At 42.9% G+C, this 12716-nt stretch overlaps 1 protein-coding gene across 6 annotated transcripts in view; it reads right to left on the bottom strand.

The window, feature by feature from the left end:
- Window positions 1-281: 281 nt before the first annotated feature.
- The window catches only part of ncor1 (nuclear receptor corepressor 1), a 110820-nt gene continuing 98385 nt past the window's right edge, over window positions 282-12716 (bottom strand). For 5 of the 6 annotated variants that reach the window (XM_035782236.2, XM_035782238.2, XM_035782240.2 and 2 more), the window contains 8 exons: window positions 9081-9229; window positions 8363-8607; window positions 7999-8148; window positions 7359-7501; window positions 7024-7077; window positions 6628-6816; window positions 2957-3145; window positions 282-2803 (listed from right to left, as the gene is read on the bottom strand). In XM_035782236.2, coding sequence (XP_035638129.1) covers window positions 2607-2803; window positions 2957-3145; window positions 6628-6816; window positions 7024-7077; window positions 7359-7501; window positions 7999-8148; window positions 8363-8607; window positions 9081-9229 — 1316 coding nt within the window. In that variant the 3' untranslated portion in view covers window positions 282-2606. The remainder of the gene's footprint in view (window positions 2804-2956; window positions 3146-6627; window positions 6817-7023; window positions 7078-7358; window positions 7502-7998; window positions 8149-8362; window positions 8608-9080; window positions 9230-12716) is intronic. The other variant, XM_035782237.2, reaches the window with a different exon arrangement.

The following is a 12716-nucleotide window of genomic DNA, read 5'->3' as shown; positions in this document are numbered from 1 at the left end:
GCATTCCAGAGATCCCACGTTCCAGCCAAAAGAATGCTACACATTTGGCCTGATTTACAGTCTGTTGGTCTTCAGCCGGAATGTGGAAAGGCTGTTCCGTTGAGCGTTCTTTCGGCATACCAAATAAAACAAAGTTGATTGTTTTTGGTTGTGGTCATTTCACTATTCATTATAGATGAGCATTGCATTGTATTGATGAAGCTATTAGCCTCTTGACCTAGACTTCATAATAGAGGTCTCAGAACCTGTAAGCCAATGACCAATACGAGAAAGAAACAAAATATCCCCATTTCAGAGGTGGAGAACTGATCCACTTTATTGATTGGTCTGAACTCTTGTAATAGACTACTAAGAGACATTGTGCGATACAAACATTGCATTTCAACATCATGGGATACACGGGTTTTCAAGTCTCAAATTTTTAAACAGATAAAAAAAGTTACCACGACGTTTGACAGATTTGGTGCCTCCGAAATGGCAACCTATTCCATATATAGTGCACCGGCTCTGGTCAAAAGAAGTGCACTATATAGGGAATAGGGTGCAATTTTGGACAAAGACACAGCTGAAAAGTTGCACTTAGTCTTTTCCGGCTTCATTTCGATGTATCTTTTAAGATTCAAGTTTCGTAACCTTTTTCTCATTGCCGTTGTAAACACTTGACATCCCATCAAAAATAGGATGAATAAAATTGATGTTGAAAATAAAAATCTGAACATCAGCTTTAGGACTTTAAACAATTCAAAAGCAAAATGAAACGGGAAAAAACAAGGAAATATCAGGTTTAGAGCAGATTGGGATTATTTAAGCGAAGCAGAAGCTGAGAGAACCAAATAACATGGTATGCTTTCACATATCCGAAAAAGGGTCTTGCAATGGAACATTACTGTCATTATTAATGTTGACCTAGTCTTTTAACAAAACGGTTGATTTATCTTGGATATTCATAGAGAATAGATTAAGAGGCAATGGACTTGAATAGTCACCATGACTGCAAAAAAGCAACTCTTCCTTAACAACTTGACTGTACCATACACAAAAGTAAAACAATTGCATGTGTCACACTACAAAACCATGTACCAGCTACAAAAGACAGGAACTCGGTCATAAACATCCAGGTTTCCATTAATTATGGGCAAAGTCAAAGCACATATCAGTACAATCCTCTGCAGGAGCTTGAATAAGTTATACAACAGGTAGTATGCTTTTGTTGTCAAAGGTTACAAAGCAAAAAGTGCAACAATGGTGCAGACCATTCTTTGTTTGGTTAGTTTTGTATTTTTTTTTTGTCTAAAAACATAAAAGACAAATCACACAGATCAGTTTACTGTCAGGACAGTATAAAAAAAAAATTTAAAAAGAGGGACTACGGAATCAAAAGAAAAACAAAAAACACCAAAATATTTATCTGAGAAAATGATTTTAAAGCTGCCTTCTTTTTCTCCAGCCACAAGGCATGGGCGAATCTTGGGCGAAGGTTCCTGACGTACTTTAGTTACCATGACAACGTGGGTTGCAGAGTACTGTAAGTAGAACATTCTGCACTGGTTGGAAACCCTAGAGAGACAGCTACGGGTCAGACTGTGTGCCATACAGTACACCCACCTTGTTTGTGGTCAGCCTAATCCAAACACAATTGGCTCATTGACAGAGTTCAGATCAACATGGGGGCCCAGAAGTAAAGTAGTCACGTGGAGAAGGAACAACATCAAGCTTATTAGTCTTCTTTCACCTTTCTGCTTGCTCCTACACCAGTGTTCTCAACTTGTTCCAAAGATATTGGTTTTGTTTTTATCAATGGTGCGGTGACTGACAAAAGCTTTCTTTAAGATCTAGATCTGCAGAAATATTGTTACATCCATGCATCATCTTTCTCCACAGTGTTGCAAAGACAGGCATAAAATTACAAACGCACAATTAAAATGTTAACGTGTGTTTGTTTCATTCACATATGTCAACAATGTTCAGGCTTTGGTGGTGCTTGGTGGGCAGGGGGCCTCTGTCTCTCAGCTTCATTGTGTTGGGGGGTAAGAGATGGACAGGGAGGGACAGACTGATATTCAAGATTAAACCCGGCTCCTCCCCCATTAATTAAAAAACAAATAGGATCCATTTAAAATCAACATTAAAATAAGAATAATCAAGTGAAGAAAAAAAACGGCAGAAAGTTACTCTATTTACATACAATGATTTTTCTTATAGACAAAAGCATCTTTCCAAAAATCAAACAATTTCCCCCCCAAAGAAATTTGTATTTTGTGTTGTTTTTTCATATTTATACATTACAAGTTCTTCATCTTTCATCATATCCTCCACCCAGGCTTCCTCTGTCCTGACAGGCTGTCTGCCAAAGCTTCTGAACATAAAGGGAGTCAGTCTATCCTGAAGATTAAAGCCTGTCAGAAATCACTCGCTGCCTTTTTTACTGCTGGCAGTCAGAGGGCGCTGTTGCACCAAAAAGGACACCCCCACACCCTCTGTTATCCCCACATTCATTCAGCACCAGTGAGTGTTGGGGGGAGGGGGTGGGCAGGCAGGCCTGTACTGAGAGGCCTGCCCTTCCTCTGGGGTGGGATGAGGGGCAGGTAGGGCTCTAGTGGCAGGGCTCAGTCATCGCTGTCTGACAAGGTCTCATACTGCTCCGACAGTAGGGGCTCCCGCTCCCACACACGCTGCTGCTGGGAACCCAGAGGGCCTCCTGGTGGGGGCTGCTGGGCCTGCATGGAGGGGGAGGCCATGGAGGTGGGGGGCGTGCTGCTCAGCATGCGCATGGTCAGGGGGTTATAGGGGAACTGCATAGAGCCTGGAGAGAGATGCGAGAGGATAGTCTTTAGAGGGATTTTTCTTATTTAGAAAATCCTGATTTCTGAATTCCCGTGTGGCTGTTAATAATGTGGTATTGTGTACACAGACAAATAGACAGAGACCCAGAGTTTAAATGTGTCTTGTGTCTTACCTGTGGACGAGGGCCGGTCCTCCCAGGCCCAGCCCGTGGCCTGCTGGTGGTAGTCTCCCTCTGAGTGGACGGAGGAGACTGACGAGGGCCGCTCCCCTCCTGCTGCCTGGGCTGCTGCTGCGTATGCCTGACCTGGGTTGGGCGACTTGGACTTCCGGCTGTTGGCTTTGCTCTGCAGTTTCTGCTTGCCTGTTGTGTTAGCAATAAATGTTATTTGCACAAATACAGTGAAATGCTTAACTTGCAAGCCCTACTCAACAGTGCAGTATTCAACATCAAAATAGTATAACTAAGAGAGGAAGCTATTTACAGGGTCAGTGCCAGTACCACATTTACAATGTGCAGGGATACTGGTGTATTTGAGGTAGATACAGTGCCTTGCAAAAGTATTCGGCCCCCTTGAACTTTGCGACCTTTTGCCACATTTCAGGCTTCAAACAAAAATATATAAAACTGTATATTTTTGTGAAGAATCAACAACAAGTGGGACACAATCATGAAGTGGAACGACATTTATTGGATATTTGAAACTTTTTTAACAAATCAAAAACTGAAAAATTGGGCGTGCAAAATTATTCAGCCACTTTACTTTCAGTGCAGCAAACTCTCTCCAGAAGTTCAGTGAGGATCTCTGAATGATCCGATGTTGACCTAAATGACTAATGATGATAAATACAATCCACCTGTGTGTAATCAAGTCTCTGTATAAATGCACCTGCACTGTGATAGTCTCAGAGGTCCGTTAAAAGCGCAGACAGCATCATGAAGAACAAGGAACACACCAGGCAGGTCCGAGATACTGTTGTGAAGAAGTTTAAAGCCGGATTTGGATACAAAAAGATTTCCCAAGCTTTAAACATCCCAAGGAGCACTGTGCAAGCGATAATATTGAAATGGAAGGAGTATCAGACCACTGCAAATCTACCAAGACCTGGCCGTCCCTCTAAACTTTCAGCTCATACAAGGAGAAGACTGATCAGAGATGTAGCCAAGAGGCCCATGATCACTCTGGATGAAGGTGGGAGACTCTGTCCATAGGACAACAATCAGTCGTATATTGCACAAATCTGGCCTTTATGGAAGAGTGGCAAGAAGAAAGAAACCAAAATTGAACTTTTTGGCAACAATGCAAAACGTTATGTTTGGCGTAAAAGCAACACCCTGAACACACCATCCCCACTGTCAAACATGGTGGTGGCAGCATCATGGTTTGGGCCTGCTTTTCTTCAGCAGGGACAGGGAAGATGGTTAAAATTGATGGGAAGATGGATGGAGCCAAATACAGGACCATTCTGGAAGAAAACCTGATGGAGTCTGCAAAAGACCTGAGACTGGGACGCAGATTTGTCTTCCAACAAGACAATGATCCAAAACATAAAGCAAAATCTACAATGGAATGGTTCAAAAATAAACATATCCAGGTGTTAGAATGGCCAAGTCAAAGTCCAGACCTGAATCCAATCGAGAATCTGTGGAAAGAACTGAAAACTGCTGTTCACAAATGCTCTCCATCCAACCTCACCGAGCTCGAGCTGTTTTGCAAGGAGGAATGGGAAAAAATTTCAGTCTCTCGATGTGCAAAACTGATAGAGACATACCCCAAGCGACTTACAGCTGTAATCGCAGCAAAAGGTGGCGCTACAAAGTATTAACTTCAGGGGGCTGAATAATTTTGCACGCCCAATTTTTCAGTTTTTGATTTGTTAAAAAAGTTTGAAATATCCAATAAATGTCGTTCCACTTCATGATTGTGTCCCACTTGTTGTTGATTCTTCACAAAAAAATAGTTTTATATCTTTATGTTTGAAGCCTGAAATGTGGCAAAAGGTCGCAAAGTTCAAGGGGGCCGAATACTTTTGCAAGGCACTGTATGTACATGTAGGCAGGGATTAGAAGAAAGTGACTGGTAGCAGGATACATAATAATAATAGTACAATAACAGTATGGCAGCAGCATAGGTGGTGGGTGTGTGTAAGTTTGTGGGTGTTAGTGTGAGTTGGGACTATTCTGGGGAGCTTGTTCCAAATCTCAAAATGTCAAAGTATAGGGTTTTTTCTGCCCAGAGTGGGTGAAAACCTGCTTTCGCGATAAATTCATTTCCTTCCGTTACAAAATACATTTTTACCAAGACAGATACGATTTTTTAAAACCTTTATTTAACTACGCAAGTCAGTTAAGAACAAATTCTTATTTTCATTGACAGCCTTTTCGGTTACTAGCCCAATGCTTTAACCACTAGGCTACCCTGCCGCCCGATTATTCATGTTCTGAATTGTTCAGTGGCGTCTTTCTCGAACATATTATGAACAGTAACCTAACACATCCGACAATAGCCACCTGGCTCTGTTGATAAAGAGGTGCTGCTTCTTGCAGCGACTTTTGAGGATTTTACATTGCGATGGTCTTCTGCAAAAGTTGTTTCCCCAGGTCGCAAAAAGCTCAATTAACATAACGAGCTGAATTAAATGTAAAATTATTTGAAAATAAAAAGCTTACGGTTACGCTCTTACCTCTTGTTTTATGCCCTCTGGATTTGAGAAGAAAGACGTTGAGCCTGTCAGTTTGCCTTAATTCTCGCACCGCATCCAGGCTAGCTGACGCAAATACTATTTTCCAGATTTTTTACAACTTTTTCCCTCTGGCCTCCATTGATTTAAGCCCTATTTGGACAGGATACATCCCCCAGGTAATGGTATTATGTGCACGAGCACAAATCACCACATCTGTAATTTTAGTCCAAATCTGCCATGTCAGTAATTTTACTTGGCAGGAAGGTTATTATCCCAGCCCTAAAAACCTACTGTTTTTCGGCAAACTCCAAAGGTCCTCTGATAATGCATATCCTGTGCTAATCGTCATCCCTGTGTTTTGAGGGATATTACTGAGTTTAACAGGTGCTGCACCCAGTTTGGGTTAGAACATGGGAACAAATTGTTGCTTAAAACAAAGTGCTATGCACGTAGCATACAAATTAATGATCTGTTTTGTCCTATATCAACATTCCTAGTGTCTTACTTCTCTTTTAAAAGATGAAGTGGACACAATTGTACTAATGAATTAATAAATTGCCAAATATGTCAGGTAATTAAATATCTGCGTAGGTTACAGTTCATGGTTCTTATTGATATGCATTATTATTGAGACTTTCTCTGAACTGAAGGCCATTAGGCTAATATTAGGCTATTCCAAGACATTTGAAATATCTTCACACCTAGGAGAGCCTCCAGGCATCCGTCATAATGGTCAATTGTGAATGAAGGAAAAAAAACTTACACGGGCAGTTAGGTAAAACGAATCCCGTCTGAATCGTCCACTGTTAAAACAGACATGTTGGGGTAATAATTACATAACCGCCGTTCTATAGTAATACTAGTCACGTGCGAATAGGGCTTTAGTCACTCTAATATTGGCCATCCTACAAAGGGTAAGAAAAACTCAACCTTTGAACGGATTATGATAGACAATTGGTTTTCTGAGTATCTACACAATTAACATAATTTTACCCATTGGTCAAAATATTTTTTGATTGGACACCCTACAAAGTACTCTATTCCAATGGATCTTTAGAGACAGACAGGGTTAAAAAGGAGGGTGTGTGAGTATGTAAATACATAAATGTTAACTCCTGTTTAGTGGTTTCAGTCTGCTGCGTGTGGTTGTTTGCCACTGACCCATGCTAGGTGAGGGGTTGGCCTCCTGGCGGGCCTCATTGCTGGGGGTGTTACAGCTGGGCTGAGGCCCTCCCTGGTGCTCCTCTGGCCTTTCTTCCAGGTTGCCCATCAGGGCCTTCCGGATGATGTCCTCCAGGCCCAGGTTACTGGCCGGGTCGCTGAAGGAGTGGTTCCTGGGGTTCACGCTGCCTGGCGGGCCAAACACGCACACAGGACGAGGGGGAAGACATGGCACAGCCACCACGGTCATGTTCATTAGGGTATTCAAACAGAAACATTTAAAAAAATGTTTGTTTCAATTTATTTTGGTCTGGTTTAAATGATTTTAGTATGTTTGAATATGAGTACATGGTGATAGAATAGGATCCCTATGGTGTTAGAAATGTTTATACTCACTTGAGCTGGTCACAGCGGGCAAGTTGAAGATCTCTGTGCCTGGTTGTGCATTTCCTGAAAGGAGAAACAATAGCATAGTTCAGTTAGCAAACGAAATGTCTGACTGCAAACTAAAATGACGCTAAAAGACAAGAGTTAATCGTTTTACAGTATGTCTTCCTATTACAATGTTATCCGTTGTTAAATGAGAAATGAGTGCAATGCATAGAAAATATCCTTTAAATTAATAAAATACCGTGCGAATTGAGTTCCATCAAACGCTATATTTTTTCTATCTTTGGAATGCTTTCTTAAATGACGTTCGTACAAGGAAGATCAGAAGAGAGGCGACTTACCTATATCAGAATCCCCGACACCAGAGGAGTTTAACTTACGAAATATCTCCTGCTTCTTGGATTTCACCATAGGGGAGGTGTTCTCCAGCTTGGTGAAGAAGGAGGGCAGGTAGCTGACACTGCCAGGGGATCGAGAGTCGCCCCTGTAACCAGAGAAAGGCCACCACGGGGTTAAGAGTCAGGCAGCAGAGGGCTGATTAGGCTAGCGTGCCACTGGCACCTCCCCCCAGTTTCCACACTGTTAGCATGACAAACAGGTCACAGCTGCCCACAAGGCACATTCTGTCCATGGGTACTGAAGGTATCCAGTATCCACACGCACAAATGCACGTAGACATACAAAATAAATCGCTGTCATGCTTTTTGGTTTGTCAACTTAATGGCCGAAACATACATATATGTCTAGTGATATCATTGAACGTTCCATTAGGTCAGGGGTGTCATTCCATGGAGGGCCTAGTGTCTGCCGGTTTTTCTTTTCAATTAAGCCCCAGACAACCTGGTGAGAGGTGTTCCTTACTAATTCCTTACTAACAGACACTCGGCCCTCTGTAGAATTAGTTTGACAAGTGTGCGTTAGGTGAACATAAAGAAATGCGAGAGCGCCCACTACTTAAGAAGATATGCCAGTCCTACACACCTCATCTCAGGCTGGTCAGCCTCTCGTCTCTGGGGTTGTTGCTGCTGCTCTCTGGCCTCCTGTTGTTTATCCTGGTAGCTCTGGGGAGGGGAGATGGGCTCATAACTCTCCACCGCCCCCCTGCCACCCCGATCAGGGGATTTACCAGGTCTGGGGAAGGGACAGATGAAGAGAGGGAAAAGTGAAAAGTGAGATTTTGATGGAATGGACAGGGGTGCACCACCAGGGTTATGTTGATTAGGGAGAAAATGTTTTGCATGGGAGGTACAACCTGAACTTATTGCAAACCGTTTAGCTACGGTTTACCCCAGGCTAGCTTGGTAAAGAGGTTGTGTTGGGCTACTGGTCGGTGTTGCTACTGTACCTGGCTCTGGGCTTGTCAGGGGCGTTCTCAGGAGACACTCTGCTGGGCGTGGGTCTCTGATGGTGTGATGGGGCCTGGGTCTGGTTCTCTGGGCTGTAGCGGCTGTGGCCCTTGGCACGGCCCCCGGGGCCCGAGCTAGATACTGGCAGCTGGGCGCTCTGGAATGTGGTGGTGGCAGAGGAGGAGATGGTGGTGGAGGACTGAGGAGGATCCTGGTTCCTGGCAAAGTCCTGGGTGATAATATGCTTTAAAAGGAGAAAGAGGAGGACACACAGATCAGGAATATGTTATTATTTGGAGGCACACCTCCATTTTCAGTCTCTACTCTTAAACATTTGTATCCAAAGTTGTCTAGTAGAGGCTGTTGTCAGAGTTGTTGAGATCATCATTTGCAGTTCAGTCGATGGATCACTCAAGATATCATCATTCAACAAAAAGTGGTATAGGAGGCATACTGTACATTAATTGTTGGTAAAGTCATTTGTATTGGTTACACAGTACATGGATTGTTTGCCTTAGGAACCCAGTTAAAAAGGGCTATGAAGGAACAAGTCATTGGTGTCTTCTTCAGGCTGATTACATAGCAGTTGCCTGACAGAACTCATGCCTGGATAGGTGTTTAATATCAGCTAACCACAAAATATGATATAGCAATGATGCCCGACTGTGCAGGCAATGACATGGCATGCAACCGTGGAAAGCTACCAGTGTGTCTTACCGAGATGTGGTCAGCCAGGGTCATGACCCGGTGGGTCTTGGGGACCTGCTGGGACTGGGAGTACCCTCCGTCAGCCTGGGAGGAGGGGGGCTGCTGGGACTCCGCTGACTGGCGGTAGCGGATCATGTCAAAGGAACGCATGCCAGCTGCTGAGTGAGGGTAACACACAGGTACCAGACTGAGTTGGGGAGGGTAGAGAAACGGCGGAGAGAAGTGATATATGGGAATGGAGGAGAGGGTGATATATCGGGGAGGGTGGAAGGAGGGGTAGAACTACCCCTCCTTCCACCCTCCCAGTATATCAACAGGCAGCTGATATACATTTGCCTCCAGCTGACAGAAATAGCTTGGAGAGTGGTCTGGTGACCAGATGGGAGCTTGTGGGGAATGGAATGGTGTCGCCTGCTCTGTCGTACTTAGCTTACAAGGTTACTGGGCTGAGGAGTCATTCGGGACATGTTGGGTAACTTAAACATTCCATAAGGAAACCAATACTTGAGAAAGAGCTTGAGACCTTCAAGAGAATACTTCAAGTCCCCACATGACATCTATAGTGGAGGTCGAAAATCGTCCCTATATATATAATATATATATTTGTAATAATGACAATTACAACAACACTGAATTAACACTTATTTTAACTTAATACATCAATAAAATCAATTTAGTCTCAAATAAATAATGAAACATGCTCAATTTGGTTTAAATAATGCAAAAACAAAGTGTTGGAGAAGAAAGTAAAAGTGCAATATGTGCCATGTAAAAAAGCTAACGTTTAAGTTCCTTGCTCAGAACATGAGAACATATGAAAGCTGGTGGTTCCTTTTAGCATGAGTCTTCAAAGTTCCCAGGTAAGAAGTTTTAAGTTGTAGTTATTATAGGAGTCTTTCTCTCTATACCATTTGTATTTCATATACCTTTGACTATTGGATGTTCTAATAGGTACTTGAGCATTGCCAGCCTAATCTCGGGAGTTGATAGGCTTGTCATAAACAGCGCAATGCTTGAAGCACAGCGAAGCTGCTGGCAAATGCATGAAAGTGCTGTTTGAATGAATGCTTATGAGCCTGCTGCTGCCTACCACCGCTCAGTCAGACTGCTCTATCAAATCATAGACTTAATTATAATAAAACACAGAAATACGAGCCTTAGGTCATTAATATGGTCATGTCCGGAAACTATCATTTAGAAAACAAAACATTTATTATTTCAGTGAAATACGGAACCGCTCTGTATTTTATCTAACGGGTGGCATCCAGAAGTCTAAATATTGCTGTTACATTGCACAACCTTCAATGTTATGTCATAATTATGTAAAATTCTGGCAAATTAATTACGGTCTTTGTTAGGAAGAAATGGTCTTCACACAGTTCGCAACGAGCCAGGCGGCCCAAACTGCTGCATATACCCTAACTCTGCTGGCACAGAACGCAAAAAAAGTGACACAATTTCCCTAGTTAAAAGAAATTCATGTTAGCGGGCAATATTAACTAAATATGAAGGTTTAAAAATATATACTTGTGTATTGATTTTAAGAAAAGTATTGATGTTTATGGTTAGGTACACATTGGTGCAACGACAGTGCTTTTCTCACGAATGCGCTTGATAAATCACCCGTTCGGCGAAGTAGGCTGAGATTCAAATCCAAATTAACAGGCACCGCATCGATTATAAGCAACGCAGGACAAGCTAGAAAAACTAGTAATATCATCAACCATGTGTAGTTAACTAGTGATTATGTTAAGATTGATTGTTTTTTATAAGTTTAATGCTAACTAGCACCTTACTTTGGCTCCTTGCTGTACTCGCATAACAGGTAGTCAGCCTGCCACGCAGTCTCCTCGTGGAGTGCAATGTAATCGTCCATAATCAGTGTCCAAAAATGTTGATTACCGATTGTTATGAAATCTTGAAAATCGGCCCTAATTAAATCGGCCATTCCGATTAATCGGCCGACCTTCAATCTATAGAGCTTTACCAGTCAGTAAGGGCCAGTTTCCCAGATACATTAAGTCTGACTAAAATGCACTTTCCATGGAGATGAGCCATTGAGTAAGTCTTTTAGTAAATAAGCATGCCACTTTCAAAAAATGTAGAACTAAGAACAGATATAGCCCTTGGTTCACTCCAGACCTGACTGCCCTCGACCAGCACAAAAACATCTTGTGACGGACTGCACTAGCATCGAATAGTCCCGGCGATATGAAACTTTTCAGGGAAGTCAGGAACCAATACACGTAGTCAGTTAGGAAAGCAAAGGCTAGCTTTTTCAAACAGAAATTTGCATCCTGTAGCTCTAACTCAAAAACGTTTTGTGACACTGTAAAGTCCATGGAGAATAAGAGCACCTCCTCCCAGCTGCCCACTGCACTGAGGCTAGGAAACACGGTCACCACCGATAAATCCACGATAATCGAGAACTTCAATAAGCATTTCTCTACAGCTGGCCATGCTTTCCTCCTGGCTACCCCAACCCTGGCAAACAGCTCCGCCCCCCACAGCTACTTGCCCAAACCTCCCCAGCTTCTCCTTCACCCAAATCCAGATAGCAGATGCTCTGAAAGAGCTGCAAAACCTGGACCCGTACAAATCAGCTGGGCTAGACAATCTGGACCCTCTCTTTCTAAAATTATCCGCTGCCATTGTTGCAACCACTATTACCAATCTGTTCAACCTCTCTTTCGCATCATCCGAGATCCCTAAAGATTGGAAAGCTGCCGCGGTCATCCCCCTCTTCAAAGGGGGTGACACTCTATACCCAAACTGTTACAGACCTATAGCCATCCTGCCCTGCCTTTCTAAATTCTTCGAAAGCCAAGTTAACAAAAGATCATTGACCATTTAGAATCCCACCGTACCTTCTCCGCTGTGCAATCCGGTTTCCGAGCTGGTCATGGGTGCACCTCAGCCACGCTCAAGATACCAAACAATATCATAACTGCCATCGATAAAAAACAGTACTGTGCAGCAGTCTTCATCGACCTGGCCAAGGCTTTCGAATCTGTCAATAACCGTATTCTTATCGGTTGACTCAATAGCCTTGGTTTCTCAAATGACTGGCTCAACAACTACTTCTCAGATAGAGTTTCAGTGTGTCAAATCGGAGGGCCTGTTGTCCGGACCTCTGGCAGTCTCTATGGGGTTACCACAGGGTTCAATTCTCGGGCTGACTCTTTTCTCTGTATATATCAACAATGTCGCTCTTGCTGCAGGTGATTCCCTGATCCACCTCTATGCAGACGACACCATTCTGTATACATCTGGCCCTTCTTTGGACACTGTGTTACCCTGTCTAGGAACCTGACTAGGAACCCCGTTCCGCTAGCGGAACCCCTTGCCAACAGCCAATTAAATTGCAGGACGCCAAATACAAATCAACAGAAATCTCACAAATCAAATTTCTCAAACATACAAGTATTTTACACCATTTTAAAGATAAAATTATTGTTAATCCAGCCAGTGTCTGATTTCTAAATGCTTTACAGCGAAAGCTCCACAAAGGATTATGTTAGGTCACCACCAAGCCACAGAATGACCCAGCCAATTTTCCAGCCGAAGAGAGGAGTCACAAAAAGCACAAATAGAGATAAAGTTAATCACTAACCTTTGATGATCTTCATCAGATGACACTCATAG

This window comes from Oncorhynchus keta, chromosome 12, assembly GCF_023373465.1.
Source record: "Oncorhynchus keta strain PuntledgeMale-10-30-2019 chromosome 12, Oket_V2, whole genome shotgun sequence".
Lineage (NCBI taxonomy): Eukaryota > Metazoa > Chordata > Actinopteri > Salmoniformes > Salmonidae > Oncorhynchus > Oncorhynchus keta.
Note: the sequence above shows the minus strand (reverse complement) of the source record. Positions and strands in the feature narration are given on the sequence as shown.